At 56.6% G+C, this 18,393-nt stretch overlaps 2 protein-coding genes across 3 annotated transcripts in view; one reads left to right on the top strand and one right to left on the bottom strand.

Annotated features, from left to right (window-relative positions):
- Nucleotides 1–1,984, top strand: part of GRIN3B (glutamate receptor, ionotropic, N-methyl-D-aspartate 3B) — a 7,834-nt gene extending 5,850 nt beyond the window's left edge. Inside the window, exons 6-10 of the mRNA XM_014958566.1 lie at nt 3–123; nt 233–397; nt 490–557; nt 683–1,000; nt 1,467–1,984. Of these exons, the coding sequence (XP_014814052.1) occupies nt 3–123; nt 233–397; nt 490–557; nt 683–1,000; nt 1,467–1,527 (733 nt within the window). The 3' untranslated portion in view covers nt 1,528–1,984. The remainder of the gene's footprint in view (nt 1–2; nt 124–232; nt 398–489; nt 558–682; nt 1,001–1,466) is intronic.
- A 1,268-nt stretch (nt 1,985–3,252) lies between these two features.
- On the bottom strand, nt 3,253–18,182 carry TMEM259 (transmembrane protein 259). 2 transcript variants are annotated; one of them, XM_014958626.1, is made up of 11 exons: nt 17,395–18,182; nt 14,949–15,215; nt 14,457–14,625; nt 12,223–12,333; nt 9,118–9,240; nt 8,665–8,765; nt 7,707–7,764; nt 7,329–7,412; nt 6,685–6,817; nt 6,198–6,297; nt 3,253–5,750 (listed from the first exon to the last, which is right to left on the bottom strand). In XM_014958626.1, exons 1-11 carry the CDS (start codon nt 17,626–17,628, stop codon nt 4,905–4,907), a joined length of 2,226 nt encoding a protein of 741 aa, XP_014814112.1. In that variant the 5' UTR covers nt 17,629–18,182; the 3' UTR covers nt 3,253–4,904. The 2 variants fall into 2 exon arrangements, with proteins under 2 accessions (XP_014814112.1, XP_014814113.1); XM_014958627.1 differs by having other exon boundaries at nt 14,511–14,625.
- Between the last annotated feature and the right edge of the window lie 211 nt (nt 18,183–18,393).

Genomic DNA, 18,393 nt, shown 5'->3' with positions numbered 1-18,393 from the left:
CCGCTGACCTCCAACATCTCCGAGTTCATCAGCCGCTACAAGTCGGCCGGGTTCATCGACCTCCTGCACGACAAGTGGTACAAGATGGTGCCCTGCGGCAAACGCGTCTTCGCCGTCACGGAGGTGGGGGCGGCCAGACCCTCGCCTCGGGGGGGGCTCTGGAGGTGGGGGACTGATTCCCAACTCCCCCCCCAGCCCAGCCCAGCTGACACCCCCCTCCCTCTCCCCGCAGACCCTGCAGATGGGCATCTACCACTTCTCGGGGCTGTTCGTGCTGCTGTGCATCGGGCTGAGCGGGTCCCTGCTCACCTCCCTGGGGGAGCACGTCTTCTACCGCCTGGTCCTGCCCCGCATCAAGCGCAAGAAGAAATTCAACTACTGGCTGCACACGAGCCAGGTGGGGGGGGGCCTGTGGGAAGGGTCTCACCCAGCCCCTCAAAGACCCCATTACCCCCCCCATCCTTCTCACCCTCCCCGTGCGCCCCACAGAAAATCCACCGGGCTCTGAACACGGGCACGGAGGAGCGGAGCAGCCGGCAGCCAGGCTTGGAGCAGAGGTAGGGCTGGGGCTGGGTGCCTGCCCCCCCTTTCCTCCTCCTCCCTGTGGGCACCATGAGCCCCAGGGCCGTGGAAGGACCCCCCCCAAGTCCCCAGCTCAGCCCTTCTCCCCCTCCCCACACAGGTGTGACCCCCAGCCCGGGCAGGAGCCGGCAGCGGGGCAGCCCTGGGGTGCCCTGAAGAAGGGGGCACGGCGGGTGCGCTTCCAGCTGGACAAAGCTCCCCCCGAGGAGGAGGGGGGGTCCCCACGACACCCCGGGAACGGGCGGGTGCCGCAGCCCCTGGACAGGGCGTCCAGTGAGAAGGAGCTGCGGGAGCTGGAGGGGAAGATCCAGGAGATGCGGGACCAGCTGCGGGTGGCCCTGGTGAGGAAGAGCGAGCTGGTGGCCGTGCTGGGCACCGCGAAGAGCGTCCGGGCCACCAAGGAGACCCAGGAAGAGAGGTGACACGGGACGGGGGGCTCAGCCCGGTCCCCGGGCAGGGAGGAGGTGGGAGCCCCCAAAACATCCCTGGGCAGGAGAGAGCAGCACCCACTCCCTTGGTCAGAGGGGGAGGAAAGAGACAAGGGATGGAAGGAAAAAGGCCTTAGGGGTGGCAGGATGGAGTGGGGGTCCCTTCCCCGGCTCCGGGGCCTTCATCTCTCCCTCATCTCCCTCCCAACCCGCCGATGCTGGGGGTTTAAACGCTGACCGCAGCCGGGGGGGTGTTTTGGGGAAGGTGGGATGAGGCTGCACAGACCCAGGCCCCCCCAGCAGTTCTGCAGGCAGAGCCTCCAGCAGCGCTGCGTTTTTAAACCCTGTAAATAAAGACGATGGAAACAAAATAAAGTCTGCTTTTTCTCTTCCAGCTGCATCTTAAATGCAGCAAGGCTGGGGGCGAGGGTAACCCCTCCCCTTCCTCCTCCACAGGCCCATGCCAGCCCCCCCGCAGGCCAGTGGAGATGAGGAGGAGGAGGAGGAAGGTGAGTAGCCCCGTCCCATGGCGGAGGATGGGCCAGGACCCCAGGATCCCACAGCAGGGCCACCAGGCTGATCTCCAGGGCCACCTCCAACCGGGAAGGGAGCCTTCCCCGGGCACACGGTGAGATGGACGTGGCTGTCACCATCCCCTGTCCCAGCCCAGCGGGGCCAGTGGAGGAAACTCCATCCCCCAGAGCCCAACGGGGGTGACTCTGGGGCGAGAGCACAGGAAAGGACCCTCCCTCCCCACGGCCCTTCCACGCGCACATGAACATGGGGGAGCAGAGTCGTGACAGGGACTGTGAAGGGGATGGGGGCTCAGCCCCCGGTGCTGCCCCCACCCCTCTGAGCCGTATGGGGTGGACGGAGCTCGACGTGCTGCCCCCGTGCCCCCTGACCCTCAACTTCCAGCAGGAACCAGCACAAGGGCTGGTGGGACACGGGGGCAGCGCCACCGCCGCTGTTAGATATAATATTTATTATTATATACAAACACATTTTGTACATTAATTAAATAGAATGAACTCTACTCTCTTCATTCAGCAAATCCTCTTAAAAGCCTACGGTAAATCCCTCGCTCTGGCACATCCACCGGAGGCAGGAGCCAGTGGCCATCGAGGCCCCTTCCCAGGACGGGTGGCTACAGGAGGAGCCGAGGTGCTGGTCACAGCTCCCCCGAGCAACACCCAGGGCTCCTTCGGACAACAAGAAAAGAAAAAAGAGGGGGGCACCTGGGTGGGAAATGCAGAGAAAGCGAAGCCAGGGCCCCAAGCCCCCAGGGTGCCAATAGGACCCCCTTTCCTGGTGGAAGACACCAAGATGCACATGGGACCCTCCAGCTGGGGGAGACTGGGCTGAACTGGGGACACTTCCACAGGGACCTGCTCCCCCCAGAGAGCAGAGCATCCCCAAGGTCACCTCCCAGCGCTGCCCTTCCACATCCTGAGCTCCCCTCAGCCCTGCAGACACCACACACTCCTGCCTCGCTCCGCTCCACCTACAAACCCAAACCCTGCTCCCAGCCACGTCCTCGTGGGGTCCAGTGCATCCCTGGCAGCAGCCGGTCCCTGTCCCAGCCCCCCAACTCAGCCCCATGCCACCCGTGGCGCAGAAGGGTCGGGCACAGCCAGCTTCACCCCCGCTGCCAGGGGAGGGAGGGGGAAAAACAGCTGAAATGTCTTGGCTTTAGTGTTTTGGTTCTTTGCTAAACCACCTCATGCAACAGTTCAGCCAGCGAAAAGCCGATCTCTCCTCTGGGATGGGGCTGATCTTAAATGCAAACGTGTCCCCTTTGAGGGACAAGGCACTGAAAAGCAAACTACGTCACCCCCGGCAGCAGGCGCCGAAAGCAGAGCTGAGCAGGGACAGAGCCGCGTCCTCCTCATCCAAATGCCGCCGCAGACACCGACACCACGGCTCAGTCCCTGCAGACACCGACACCCTGTGCCAGCAGCTCCCACTCCACGCTGCCCACGTACATCTAAGAGAGGCCATGTTCCCCAAGCCCTGGCAGAGGTCACCAGCCGCAGAAGCGACAGCACCACGCAGGAGCCCACCCCAGCCCCACACACCCCTCCTGGGATGGAAGCTCCAACAGGGACATGGCACCTTCTACCCCCAAACCCACGACGGATGGAAGCTCAAGGACAGAAAAAATTGGGCTGAACTGCAGCTTCTGCTTTGGTTATTGCCCAGCTTTGCCCTGGCCTGAGCAGATCTAGTGTTTGGGGAAGGTCTTGAGCTTCTGGCACATCCACCGGAGGCAGGAGCCAGTGGCCATCGAGGCCCCTTCCCAGGACGGGTGGCTACAGGAGGAGCCGAGGTGCTGGTCACAGCTCCCCCGAGCAACACCCAGGGCTCCTTCGGACAACAAGAAAAGAAAAAAGAGGGGGGCACCTGGGTGGGAAATGCAGAGAAAGCGAAGCCAGGGCCCCAAGCCCCCAGGGTGCCAATAGGACCCCCTTTCCTGGTGGAAGACACCAAGATGCACATGGGACCCTCCAGCTGGGGGAGACTGGGCTGAACTGGGGACACTTCCACAGGGACCTGCTCCCCCCAGAGAGCAGAGCATCCCCAAGGTCACCTCCCAGCGCTGCCCTTCCACATCCTGAGCTCCCCTCAGCCCTGCAGACACCACACACTCCTGCCTCGCTCCGCTCCACCTACAAACCCAAACCCTGCTCCCAGCCACGTCCTCGTGGGGTCCAGTGCATCCCTGGCAGCAGCCGGTCCCTGTCCCAGCCCCCCAACTCAGCCCCATGCCACCCGTGGCGCAGAAGGGTCGGGCACAGCCAGCTTCACCCCCGCTGCCAGGGGAGGGAGGGGGAAAAACAGCTGAAATGTCTTGGCTTTAGTGTTTTGGTTCTTTGCTAAACCACCTCATGCAACAGTTCAGCCAGCGAAAAGCCGATCTCTCCTCTGGGATGGGGCTGATCTTAAATGCAAACGTGTCCCCTTTGAGGGACAAGGCACTGAAAAGCAAACTACGTCACCCCCGGCAGCAGGCGCCGAAAGCAGAGCTGAGCAGGGACAGAGCCGCGTCCTCCTCATCCAAACGCCGCCGCAGACACCGACACCACGGCTCAGTCCCTGCAGACACCGACACCCTGTGCCAGCAGCTCCCACTCCACGCTGCCCACGTACATCTAAGAGAGGCCATGTTCCCCAAGCCCTGGCAGAGGTCACCAGCCGCAGAAGCGACAGCACCACGCAGGAGCCCACCCCAGCCCCACACACCCCTCCTGGGATGGAAGCTCCAACAGGGACATGGCACCTTCTACCCCCAAACCCACGACGGATGGAAGCTCAAGGACAGAAAAAATTGGGCTGAACTGCAGCTTCTGCTTTGGTTATTGCCCAGCTTTGCCCTGGCCTGAGCAGATCTAGTGTTTGGGGAAGGTCTTGAGCTCCTCTTCCCCTTAAGGAGAAGGGAAGTTCACCAGGTCTCGCCCCTGGGGCTCTCCCCAGGGTGTCTGAAAACACTCTCCCTGTTCACACGCAGCCGTGGCTCTACCCAGAGCTGTCACACACACGCGTGGCTCTGTCACAAAACCAGCTTACGCTTGTGAACAGCACCTGGGCTGAAAATGGGAAGGCAGGGGGCAAAGCCAGGGGCAGGGAAAAGCCGTGGCAGGGAGCCAGCCGTGGGGCCAGAGGGGGCAGCAGGAGCGAAGGGCTCGTCCCTCCGTCCCCGCAGCCCCGGGCACAGCGGCCGCTCACACACACACGGGCTTTTCCCAGGGGAGCTGAGTGCAGCCCCTTCTCTCTGTCCCAGCGCTCTGCCTCCACTAAGAGGAATTCATGGGTTAAGGATGATGGTGAAGTGAGAAATCGTAACAAACACAATCCAAACGCCCCCCTGGCAGTCCAGAGTTACAGTAACAGGACTCAAGACAGGCTCCTGGAGTCTGGCTCCGAGCAGGGTTTGGAGCTCGGCCTATTATCCGCTGGTGCTGGGCAGGGGCTGCTTTGTCCCCGGTCCCCCAGAGCACAACCCAAGCCTCTGTCCTGATCAGTGTCCCCCGCCGCAGCCGGAGGGGTCTCTGCCGCGCTGCTGTTTGCAACGCAGTCCTTGCTGCCGGGCCTCGCTCGGCTCTCCGAGCCCTCCACGGCCTCAGTCTGCCCAGGACGGGAAGGGCTGGGGACGGGGGTCCCCTCCTCCTGCAGCGGGACAAGGGGGGCAGCTGGTGCCACCTCTGCGGCAGGGACATCTGCTGCAGCCACCACAGACGTTGAGGTGACTTCAATGGTGATGGAGCCCATGGCCGTCTCCGGGTGGTCGCTGCTGACCCTGATGCGGGCGACCAAACTGGAGGCGGCGGCAGCATCCTGAGGGCTCCCGTTGGCCATGGCTTCGTGCACCATGTTGGGCTCCAGCAGGGTAGTGCTCAGGTCGGAGAGGAACGAGGCTTCCGTGACGATGGCGGCCGTCTCGGCCACCCAGTTGAGGTCGCTGCCCACAGAAGCTGCCGTGGCAGCGGCGATGACGCTGGAGGCCTCGCCGGGGGTCAGGGCGGCCGGGCCACTGCTCTCCCCCGAGGGCCCGGCCGGCAAGTGGGGCCGGCGGCTCCCCACGTCCACGGGGGCAGCCGTAGTGTTGTTGTTGAGGTTGTCTTGGAGCGTGGTCTGCGTCCCCTGCCCCACCTGCTGGTTCTGCAGCAGCATCTCCTGGATCCGGATCTGCTGGAGAATGGCCGGCAGCTCGTAGTGATGGAAGAAGTAAATCATGGAGTGCTGGAGAAGGAAAGGGAAAGGAGTCACTCGCTGGGGCTGGGCCGAGCCCAGGCATAGCTTAGGAAACCAAGCTCTCCTCTCCCTGTGAGGGGAACTGGGCTGCTCTGACAGCTCAGAGTTATCTGAAACTTTGGACAGATTTCCCTCTTCCACTACAACCCCTGCAAGCTGCTGTCAGAGCTGATACAGCTCCTCTCCAGGCAGGCAATGGAGTACAACCCTCTGCCCTTCCAAGGGCTGAGAAGAAGGATAAAGGCATTTTTCCAACCCACCCAAAATGCAATTACTTCCTACACTTTGCTCCTACCGGCTGTGCTGCTAAAATCAGCCACGTAAGAGTTCAAACCGTGGGTAGGGAGACCCCTCTGAGGCACGTGGGGTGACCAGGACAGAGTTCCTGGGATGGCACCTGCCTCCTGGTCAGCAACACAAGTGGCAGCGACTCACCTGGATGAAGAGCCAAGAGGTGACGAGAGCCAGGCTGCTGTACTGCCCGTTGAACCGATAGTGGTAGGCATAGAAGGCAAAGTGGTACAGATAGAAGAACCTGGACAGAAAGGCAGTAAGCATGAGGATTCAGCAATGGACAGGACAAACATGAGCTTCTCCCTACTCCTGACTCTGCTCTGGGCTGGGGCACTCTGCAGAGGGTGGTGCAGACTCCCATTAACAGGTAATTAGAACCTCCTTGCTGTCAACAGCTCTTCAACAGAGAAACACAAAGGGCAGGTGATTCTTGACATCCAGGCACAACCCCAGAGTGGAAACAATTCCACTTTGGACCCTGTGACACCCAGGGCAGCTCCCAAGGAGACCCACAGAAGCTCTCGAGTGGAAGCTCTCCTGCCTGGGAGGGCTGGGGAAGACCCAAAGCCGCCTCCCACCAGAGGACAGGACTCACTGCAAGGATGTGCAATGAGGTGCCAGCTCTTACCTGAGCCAATGCCTCTTGCTCGTGTTGGTGTGGCAGCAGATGGCATCGTACTGGTCGGCCAGCCACACGATGAGGATGATGTAAAAGGCAGTGGTGGTGTCGTTGAAGAACTCGGACATAATGGCCTCCATCCCTAGGGGACAGAGGGTGTCTGAGATGAGGACACTGCAGGGCACAGACCCCCGTGCGGCAACGGCCTTCCCAAAGCAGCACGTGAAGGAACCCGCTGTCACATCCACAACTGGGGCCTCATGAACATACAGCAAAGACCCCAGCACAAAACCCAAGCTGTTTCAAGAGATTAAGGCCAAACGTGTCACTGCTGTCCCTGCACAGGCCAGAGCACCAGCCGGCTCCACACTGCACAGATTCGGGGGGTTTTGTTGTTAGTTGTGTTTTAATTGTGCTAATGCAACGTGGTCACAAGAAGTGTGAATCTGAAATGAACTACAGCGACAGACAAAGCTTCAGTCAGTGTGATTTCCAAATGAACTGCTTTTCCAGGGGACCCGGAAGGACAATGCAGGTCTCTGGGCCATCAAATTCCAGAGCCTTCCACCTTGTGACGAGCGGACACACTAATCACCTGCCGGGGCAGGTCAGAACAGGGAACTGCACTTCCTACTGTCCAGCAGAGTCCTTACCTACTAGAGCCAGGATCACAGTGAGGAGGGGAGCCGCAGGGAACGCGATCGTCATGTTCATCTCCAGCATCTGCAGCAGGTCGACTGCGAGAAGGAAAACACGCTGTAACACGAGGGGGACATGGGGCCACGAAACCCTCCACCCCTTTGAATCACCCCCTGTTCAGAGCACTGCAGCCTGCAGTGCAGCCCACTGTCCCCGATACACGTCATGAGACAGAACAGCTCTGGAGCACAGGGACACAAGGGGATACACTCCCTGTGCAGCTACTTGCAGGACCCCTCTAAACAACGACAGTCACAAGTACATACACGATACACTGTGCTGGAGCAGGCACAGAGTCGAGCACACCCTAAATCCCATAGAAAAGTCCTTACCAATGAAGACAAAGATCTGATGGTGCGAGTAGCGCAACAGCATCGAAACGGACAGGGTCTGAAACAGAAGAGAAGCCGGGGTTAGAGCAGCACAGGCCCGGGGAGCCCCGTTCAAAATCACACCGGGCAGAGGCCGGGACAGGCAAGCTGGGACTCGCGATGCCGCACGGCGCTGCCACAGATCCCACCTTCGTTAGTTTGAGCCCCGCAGACCGACTTCCCAAAGAGTAATTAGGACTTCACAAACAGCAATTAATCTTTGTATTACTGCAGTGAAATAGGCAGTAAGTAATTTGTTTGTAAAGAGACCGATTCTGAATATTTGAGCAGGGGCCAAACCAAGCAGCAGAGCTGGAACTAGGGCTTCTCCCATCCCACATCTGTGCTGCTGGGAGGAGCACAGAACCCTCCCGACACCAGCCCTGTGGCTCGCTGCCTCCCCGCTCACTGGCCACAGCGTTACTGCACGAGGAGCTGCAGCAGGGGACGGACAGACACAGAGGGAGACAGTCACCCAAGACTATGAACATGGGCTTAGCTATCACTTGGGATCTTGTCTGATACTTATCTGTAATCACCTCGTCTCACACGTAATCACAGGAGACTTGGTTCTACCCTGCTCACTCCTGGTAATTAGTTAGACCTGTTCTTAAAAGACTCAGAGGACAAACTTCTGCACCCTGTGCCCTGGCAGCCAGTGTTTAACTTAGAGACTCCCAAACCCGAATCGCCCTTTGGACAACAAAGCCATTAAATCATCCCATTTCAGCTCCTCTCTTTGTTCCTTGTTAGGACTTTAGGAACCCACACGAAAAACAAAACAAACAGAGCAGAACCTCAAACTCCATCAGCTTAGCTCTAAAAGCAGATGAGAGCTCAGGCCTGTGCTGTTAGAGCAAACAGATGCTGAGCAGCACGGGCTCAGAGTCCAGGCAATGCCCAGCTCCTGCCAACTTACAAATATGACCATGATGACAAAGGCTGCCAGATAGGAGGTCCTGGCCATCCACATGCTGACAAAGCGATAGTGCTCCCCAGACACCACATTGCGGAGGAAACCTGGAGGAAAAGAAACCAAACACACAAGCTCAGTGTGATTAACCCACAAACTAAGAACAAACTTCCACTGCCTTCTAAAGGACCAGGATTTAAAGCAGGTCTATGGCAGCAGCTCCTGACAGCCTCACTCCTATTGCTATGCAGTGCAACAAGGCAGTAGGCAATCACGTCTGCAGACATCTCTCCCCCCCTGCTCGTTTCATTTTGTCCTTGACAATAACATCTCTATGTAACACAGGGAACTGTTCCCCGCATAGAGATTAATCAATAGTCAGAAGATGACAGTCATGCATCCACAGAAAAGCATCAACTGCTCTGCACAGCTGCCGAAAGCCACTCCTCCAAGCCTTACCTTTGTTTTCTTCATTTTCAGCTAAAGCTTTGACACTTGACATCAGGATGTCATCATATCCCAGGAACTCATCCAGCAACAGGCGGCTGAACCTGTCCCCAAAGCACTGATCCCTGGTAGGATCTAGAGAGAAGACAAAAACCCACTCAGACTGCTCACACCTGGAGCTGCAGAGGTGGGGGCAAGCGCAGAGCCCTCTCCTCCCCCAAGGGACACAAGAGCCAGCAGACCTGTGTCTGCCCTCAGACCTTGGGCAATAGAACTAAACTGGGCAGGACTGGGAGGAAGAATGTCACACCCGGACAGATCTAGCCATGCTGTCAAAATGCTAACGTCAATCAGGCCTTAGGAATGACATCAGGGCTGTCACACTCTCTGTTGGCACCCACATAAAGGGAGTTTGCCTTGGACTATCTCCCCGGGCTCACCCCAGCTAATGGCCCAGACAAACAAGTTCTGGTAGGATTTAGAAGGCCCGGTCAAGACCTTTTAGCCATCAGCTGGGCTCAGTGACACTGCTGGGACCTGCCATCCCCATCCACCCTCCTGTGGCAAGGACACGGCAACACCTCCCACGGCTCCGGGCACAAACACTCCAGCTCATGAGGCTGGTACAGTGTTCTACTGCACAACACTCACCAGCCCGTAAAAATAACTCAAATCTAAGCAAAACAGGCAGCATGAACACAAATAATTTTTCAGCAAATTACTGGGATACTTATGAAGGAATTTGTTCAGCTGAATTGGAAAACCCAGGTCAGTAAATAGACATTTAACAGCCCATTACCTGTATGGGATAACTGCTTAATACTCCAGCCCAGCTGTACTTCAGTTTGCTTAGAGGAATAAGTAATGAAATCTCCTCTGATGGCTGCACTAACAGCTCGTTACAGACCAATTAAGTTCACAGGCATGAGAAGGTTTGAAACTATATTCCTGACTCAGGCAGGTTTCAACAGAGCAAATGCCAGGAGAAGAGAACAGTGTTCCAGGAAGATGCCCTGCTGGTGCTCACAAGGGCACAGCCGAGTCCTTCTTGGTATCGTCCCTGACACACACACAGCTCTTGTCCCCACTGGGCTCTAACCCTGTGCCACGGCTGCTCCACGTGGAGCCCAGAGCTTCGGCACCAAGAGGCTCCTCCTTCCCCAGCGAGAGAACTGCTGGATGTAACATCAGGGCTCCCCAAAACAGGCTCCACCATTTCACACCGCTCCTCCTGGAGAGGAATGACCTACTAACGCAATAAGGCCTCGGCAGAGCCGCTCCCCTGCGTGGAAAATGAGCGCCATCACCTGTTATAAATAGTTTCCACCAGGCTGAGGAGGAAGCGGCGCGTAGGCCCCTGCGCAGAGCGCTCGCCCACGGCTGCGGCAGCGCAGGGCAGCCCCTCACTCACCCAAAGTCACCACCATGACGGGGATGCTGAGGCGCTGGCGGGTGCTCTGGGACAGGCGCAGGAAGCCGTACTCCAGCGAGTACTCCACGATGTACTCCTCCTGCGGCCACACTGCGGAGAGCGAGACCCCGCACCGGGGTGTGCAATCAGTCGCCAGGAACACACAGCACCTCTGGGTTCCCCCCTCCCTCTCTCCCTCCCACCACGTTCTGGGAAAGAGAATCAGTTGCAAACGCAGGCTCCAGGCTTCCTTCCCCCGATGTAAAACAAATCAATACAAATTCTTTGAAATCGCAGCCCGTTCCCTTGACATTAAACCTTAACATGAAACTTGGGGGAAAGCTTCGGGTTCCAAGCTGTGTTAAACATTGCCCAGGATCTGCCCACACCTTTGCCTGGGGAGTCCTAGACCACTTGTTCCTGCTCTGTCCAATTTCTGCTCTCTGTGTTTTCAGGAAACAGCAGGGAAATACACCTTACACCTGCTGAACACCGAGTAAACACTCCAGAGGGCAGGAGTGCTGCGCTTCCCAGGAGACAGAGCTCACTGCTGCAATTACAAACCCCAGAACTAAAGGCAGGAGCAATTACGAAGAATGTCACACCCGGACAGATCTAGCCATGCTGTCAAAATGCTAACGTCAATCAGGCCTTAGGAATGACATCAGGGCTGTCACACTCTCTGTTGGCACCCACATAAAGGGAGTTTGCCTTGGACTATCTCCCCGGGCTCACCCCAGCTAATGGCCCAGACAAACAAGTTCTGGTAGGATTTAGAAGGCCCGGTCAAGACCTTTTAGCCATCAGCTGGGCTCAGTGACACTGCTGGGACCTGCCATCCCCATCCACCCTCCTGTGGCAAGGACACGGCAACACCTCCCACGGCTCCGGGCACAAACACTCCAGCTCATGAGGCTGGTACAGTGTTCTACTGCACAACACTCACCAGCCCGTAAAAATAACTCAAATCTAAGCAAAACAGGCAGCATGAACACAAATAATTTTTCAGCAAATTACTGGGATACTTATGAAGGAATTTGTTCAGCTGAATTGGAAAACCCAGGTCAGTAAATAGACATTTAACAGCCCATTACCTGTATGGGATAACTGCTTAATACTCCAGCCCAGCTGTACTTCAGTTTGCTTAGAGGAATAAGTAATGAAATCTCCTCTGATGGCTGCACTAACAGCTCGTTACAGACCAATTAAGTTCACAGGCATGAGAAGGTTTGAAACTATATTCCTGACTCAGGCAGGTTTCAACAGAGCAAATGCCAGGAGAAGAGAACAGTGTTCCAGGAAGATGCCCTGCTGGTGCTCACAAGGGCACAGCCGAGTCCTTCTTGGTATCGTCCCTGACACACACACAGCTCTTGTCCCCACTGGGCTCTAACCCTGTGCCACGGCTGCTCCACGTGGAGCCCAGAGCTTCGGCACCAAGAGGCTCCTCCTTCCCCAGCGAGAGAACTGCTGGATGTAACATCAGGGCTCCCCAAAACAGGCTCCACCATTTCACACCGCTCCTCCTGGAGAGGAATGACCTACTAACGCAATAAGGCCTCGGCAGAGCCGCTCCCCTGCGTGGAAAATGAGCGCCATCACCTGTTATAAATAGTTTCCACCAGGCTGAGGAGGAAGCGGCGCGTAGGCCCCTGCGCAGAGCGCTCGCCCACCGCTGCGGCAGCGCAGGGCAGCCCCTCACTCACCCAAAGTCACCACCATGACGGGGATGCTGAGGCGCTGGCGGGTGCTCTGGGACAGGCGCAGGAAGCCGTACTCCAGCGAGTACTCCACGATGTACTCCTCCTGCGGCCACACTGCGGAGAGCGAGACCCCGCACCGGGGTGTGCAATCAGTCGCCAGGAACACACAGCACCTCTGGGTTCCCCCCTCCCTCTCTCCCTCCCACCACGTTCTGGGAAAGAGAATCAGTTGCAAACGCAGGCTCCAGGCTTCCTTCCCCCGATGTAAAACAAATCAATACAAATTCTTTGAAATCGCAGCCCGTTCCCTTGACATTAAACCTTAACATGAAACTTGGGGGAAAGCTTCGGGTTCCAAGCTGTGTTAAACATTGCCCAGGATCTGCCCACACCTTTGCCTGGGGAGTCCTAGACCACTTGTTCCTGCTCTGTCCAATTTCTGCTCTCTGTGTTTTCAGGAAACAGCAGGGAAATACACCTTACACCTGCTGAACACCGAGTAAACACTCCAGAGGGCAGGAGTGCTGCGCTTCCCAGGAGACAGAGCTCACTGCTGCAATTACAAACCCCAGAACTAAAGGCAGGAGCAATTACAGCTCTGCAAAAAAATCTGCTGCCTGAAGCTTCCTTGAACAGCTCTGCAAAAAAATCTGCTGCCTGAAGTTTCCTTGATTTTTCCTTTTTTTTTTTTTTTCTTTTTAAAGAAAGGTTCAAAATAGATGCCTTTTGCTAAACTGTCTCTGAAAGGATAAAAACCTCCTGATGAATAGGAGCCAAGCAATTCAATCCCTGATCTTTCAAACTGTCACAGGGCATCTTGCAAGAGGCGGCAGCTGTCAAGGTCTCACAGCACCACAGTTAAAAGGATGCAATCACTTATAGGAAATGTACCTGCCTCTTCTGCCCGACAGAAATGCCCACTGCACTTCCCTGCCTCTGATCCTGTTTCCTGGGCAGCAAACACAGGCTCCTTTTATCTTTTGTTTCCATTGTAAAACGGTTGTAAGACCAAATGGAAATAAAGCGTTTGAATATCAACAAAAGAATTACCACCTCTGTATCATAAAACATTTTTCCGTGGTAAAATATTCTGTCTAAACATCAAACTCAGTGTACTTATAAGCCCAAGAAACGTGGAAAAACAATAAAAATGGGTATCTGGGGCCCATTTGAAAAGATCGATTTTCTTAACTGCGCTGGGAAGCAGCACAATCCTCTCTCCCACCCCATTCCTGGCTCATTTCCAACCAGGGTTCAGCAAACACAGGCGCTCACAGCACTGCCCAACGCGGCTCCTACAGAGCTCAGGAAACCATTAATAAAGGTATTGCACCAAAAATATTTACGTGTCTTACGTGACTTAATGATCTTAAATTCAGGACTAATGAGTTCTGGATCAGCATCAAGCAAAATCACTGCAAGACCATGGGAACAGTGTCCAGTCTCCCAGCCCTCCACAACCAGTACTTCTGAAGAGCAAAGAATTCCACTCTTTCCAGGGAAGAAAGTGTAGGTGAAACAGGCAAATTAAGTAAGAATCCCATTGCCATGTTTCTATTTTAATATCAACGTTTTTTAATAGATTTCCTCCCCTAACCACTAGAAACAGAAGTTTTCCAACACTGGAATTCCATTTTAAATAATACAAAGCCACTCAATCTCCCCCTGGAGTTGATGAGACACGAGCAGCTTAAGTCGTGCTGGAAGAAGGGGAGGGATAAGGCAGGATGATACCCTCAGGATGCAGAGCAGCAATGCCGTATCTCGCAATCCAATAAAACTTGCTCGGTGGCTTTCGGGATTAATTAGCTATTTCAAGTACTGGTGTTGAGTCAGGGACCCAAAATACAGCCCAAACCCTGTTAATGGGAGGAGGAATGTGCGCTGTCAGGGGGATCCCTGCAGAGCTGAAGAGGACGATGAGCTGCTCAGCAGAGGGAGGTTTGCATTCACCTGAGGTACCTGGTACCGGTCACTGCAGAAACACGGTGCCAGCCCACGAGGCTGCAGCACATTTTATGGCCCAGATCATCCCCCAGTCCCAGCCTCCCTCCAGCCAAGGGATGGGTATCGCTGCGGATCCATCATTAGTACGACACGATTAACCGCAGGGGAATGCGTCAGGGAAGACATTTAAGGTTACGATGCAGGTGCCCAGAGAAGGCAGAAGGAAGGGGACGTGCAGGGAAGGTGCAGGGGAAGGAGAGAGCACAGATAGCAGCGTAAGGTGTCTTTACCTGCTCTGGCTAGCATCTCAAACTCGGACACAGTCTCCCTCAGAGGCTGCATACCTTTAGTGGCCGCTTCACTAAACGAGAACTCCTGGCTTTCGTTGTGGGTCAGTGCCTCGGTGCTGCTCACCAGGGACGGCTTGAGGAACACCTTGGGCTCAATATCCAGCTCAAACTGTTGGAAAACCACGGCATGGGAAGTCACGTTAGCAGGCACTTCAGCTCCCATCTTCTGTGCTCCCTCCGTGTCCCCAGCAAAGGCCTCCACCACCAAAAGGAGAACAAAAGCCACCTTTTTGGGCTCCAATTTCTATCTCAAACCATCAGAGGCCAATGAGGAGACACAGGAAGAGCCAAGGAACACGCTCTGCCTCTGGGTGACCAAGGGATCACAGAGGGACTGTGGCACACTTGAGATGACCGCACTAACAAACCATTCCTCCCCAAACCGACAACCAGGTTCCCATCTCCCTCTGTGTACAAGGAACGTGCCTTTACCTTGATAGAGCTGTTTTCAAACATATCCACAGTCATCTCCTCCTCTTCCTCCTCCTCTTCCTCAGCTGTGGATTCAACTACCATTCCTGGGAACTTCTCAACGCCACAGAACTGCAGGAAGATGGGGGCTCGGCTGGAGTTGCGCTGGATTTCCACCCGCAGGATGCCGTCGCGTGGCCATTTGTCTCGCACGTGCTCCAGGCAGTTGATGGGCGAGCGGGAGAAGGCGATGTGGATGTAAGCCAGGATGAAGAGCACGAAGAGAGCCTACACATAGCAAGAAACACAGCAGAGACTCGTCAGCCCAACCAACTTCGGCCTGTTCACAGACTCCCCAGTTTGAACCACCTCCTCTTTGCCCATAAAGACACCGGATTAACTTGGACAAATGGATTTGCGAGTGGGCAGCAGCTTTTATGCTTTTCCGACCCCAGTGGTCTCTGCATCGATAACGAAGCAGCCCAGAATCAGGAAATTTTGGTGCTGCAGTATCAACAGGGGAACACAGCAGAGACAGCAGCAAGAACCACCTCCTCCTGTTTGGCAGCCCTGGTCTTGCATTGATACCTCAGCCAAGAATCAGGAAATTTTGGTGCTGCAGTATCAACAGTGGAACACAGCAGAGACAGCAGCAAGAACCACCTCCTCCTGTTTGCAAGACCAGGGCTGCCATCGATACCCGTGCAGGACACAGGTCACACACGCAGGCCCCAGCGCAAGGTCCCGCAAAGTGACCAAACAGCACCAACACGTGACGAGGCTCCAAAGCACAGGAACACATCTGTGGTGTTCAACCATTCCCTCCTCAGCACAAAGTGCTTCATGTGGAAGCCTGGAGAAGACCACCCAGCTTTTACAAAGGCAGAGAGAAGCAAACCTCAAAAGAAGACAACCCACCACAAGAGCAGGAGGACACAAACCCACGGCAGAGCCACCAGCTCCACGTTCAGATCCAGTGCTCACTGCTGCAAGGTACAGACTGGGCCAGGGCAGGGGTGGCACTGGGCTCGGAGGCACCACCACTGCCGTGCCCTGGCTTGCCCCAAGGAACAGCTATAAAGTCACAGCAAAACAAAGCAGACAAATAAAATTCCCTCCCTGTAGTAAATGATGGTAAATCCAGCATGACACTACCCAGTGCTGTCCAAAGGTCAGAGCTGAGAGCTCCGAAAAACAGTGGTAGAGGAAGTGGTACAGCTGAGTTTCAAACGCTCACTTCCCAACTGCATGAAGATGCTCATTCCTAATTAAACCAGCTGTCCTTGCTACACATCCTTCCTGACCTATTTGCTATGAATAAACAGACGGGTAAACACCACATCTGCAGAGCAGCTGCAAAGGAAGATGCTGGGGAAGGTAAGTCAGAAACACCTCCCTCGTGGCAGGAGGAGCCACGATGAAGCTGGCAGAGCCACAAGCAGTTTGAGGACTCTGCCAGCAGCAGCACGCAGGACCACGGGCTCTGACTTCACCCCTACTCTGCGCCCAGAGCTGAGAGCAGGACGGAGTCTGGCTGACTCCTAACCCCATGGCTCTTCTTTGCAGACACCCTGTGAACTCTCCAATTTCCTCAGGAGCGCTCTGAGCAAAGGCAAACAGCAGCAGGAACCGCTACCAGCCAGACCACTCGCTCTCCTGACAGCCTCACTGCCAGCACCGTCCCCAATCCAGCCTCCCGGAATCCAGTTATACAACAGGGGGAAAAAAAAAAAAGAGATGTTAAAATCTCTAACATTTCTTGGAAGGGGAGAAAACACATATGTGCAGTATCAGACAAATTCTCCCAAATATTTCCTTGCTTTAAGCAACTGAACTTTAGAAACTCAGAGCAGAACTGCGCTGCTGTCACCTGGCAAGCTCCTCTCCCCCTTCCCCTTATCTATTTCCCAGGCCCCTCGGTGGGTCCCCAGTCCTGCACCCACAACAGGAAAGCAGGTGGGTTTTTACCCTGGCGCAGAGGTGTGACGCTGTGCTGCTGCTGACAGCGTGCCAACTGACAGAACGAAATGGGCTTAAGATGGGGTTGTGCATTAATTGCTTCCAGAAAAGACAAGACTCCAACAATCCAATCTCTCACGTAGGCAATGTATCCAAAACCAGCGGTTTTCTCGGAAAGAGAAACCTTCCATGCCCACATCCCTGACCCGACCCACACCAGCCTGGCTGCCCACCGAGCTGGCTCAGGGATTTCCTTGTTATTCCCAGTTACGGTGCCAGAGCTCTGGCGGTGTGGGTACCACCACAGCCCATTATGATTCCTCATGTCTTTCTCAAAGAAGAGAGGCCCACGGGAGCTCAGGGGACAGCTTGGGGTCAGTGGCCTACACACAGGCTGTGCCCTCTAGCAGAACCAATATTTTTTTTGTGTTTATAAGGAAATTTATGCCCCAGTACCCAACTGCAGCCAACAGGAGCGTCCAGTCCTCCCTACAAAGCTGCCCCTCACCTTGAGGAGGACGAAGAACTCGAAGACCCGTCGGAAGGAGGGTGGGAAGAGGCGAGCGTAGGTCACTGCCATCTTGAAGAAGAGCGCGTGGAAGAGGCGGTCGCGCACGTTGATCAAGGGGTTCTGGTTGAGGTTGGGATTGCGGACGCCGCGGTTGTTGCCCCCGGCACCCCCCCCGCCGCCGTTGTTGTGGGCCGGGTGGTGGTTGTTGGCGTTGGGCTGGTTCTCAGACATCCTGAGGCCGCGGCCGGCAGCCGAAGGGCTCCGGCGGCGCTGACCTGGGCAGGAGGAGCCGTTCCTCCCCCCGCTGAGCGGACTTGGAGCCGGGCGGCCGCTCCGGAGGGGTGTGAGGGTCAAGCGCTGCCTCCGAGGGCCCGGGGAGAAGCCCCGCACCGGGAGCCGTTGGGCGCCGGCCGCCGGGCAGGGGCTGTCCCGGTCCCGCTCTCCTCAGGGGCGGCCTCCCCGGACCCGGCCCGGCCTCCTGCGCGCAGAGGACTCCCGAGCGGCGGGTGGGTCAGGCCTAACGGGGCCCGGGCCAGGTGTCGGGACTCAGGGGGCCGCCGCCTCGGCGGGGCCCGGTAGCGGCGCGGCCCGAGCAGGCCCAGCGGAGACGCGGCTCCTGGGCCGGCCCCGCGGCCATGGGGTGGGGGGTCCGTCACCGGGGCGGCGCAGCCGGTCCCGGAGCGCAGAGCGGCGGTTCTGGCTCTCGCGGTGCGGTACGGTGCGGAGCAGCCCGGTCCCGTCCTCTCAGCGCCCCGCCGCCATCTTCCTCCGCCGGCACCGACGGCGGCGACACCGCGCCTGCGCGAGCGCCGCGGGGAACGCTGGGACGGTGGAGGGCAAGCGCCGGCCCCGCCCCTCCCTGGGATGCAAAGTAGGGTGTGTCCCGTCATGCATCGCGCGCAAAGCCCGCCGCTCCGCAGGGTTTTTCACCGCAGAAACGCCAAAATTTCTCAAAAAGGAGGATTTATGTATAAGAACTGATGTATAGCGCTTAGG

Source organism: Calidris pugnax, unplaced genomic scaffold (genome assembly GCF_001431845.1).
Source record: "Calidris pugnax isolate Ruff unplaced genomic scaffold, ASM143184v1 scaffold425, whole genome shotgun sequence".
NCBI classification, from domain to species: domain Eukaryota; kingdom Metazoa; phylum Chordata; class Aves; order Charadriiformes; family Scolopacidae; genus Calidris; species Calidris pugnax.
This window is presented reverse-complemented; position numbering and strand designations above follow the sequence as displayed.

What these genes read in the sequence shown, in the direction of transcription:
- TMEM259 (XM_014958626.1), bottom strand. Translation starts at nt 17,628, where the DNA reads ATGTCTGAGAACCAGCCCAACGCCAACAACCACCACCCGGCCCACAAC. An exon ending in CGTCATGGTGGTGACTTTGG is followed by an intron (nt 9,241 to 12,222) that starts GTGAGTGAGGGG and finishes TCTTCTCTCTAG; the next exon opens with ATCCTACCAGGGATCAGTGC. An exon ending in TGAAAATGAAGAAAACAAAG is followed by an intron (nt 8,766 to 9,117) that starts GTAAGGCTTGGA and finishes CTTTTCCTCCAG; the next exon opens with GTTTCCTCCGCAATGTGGTG.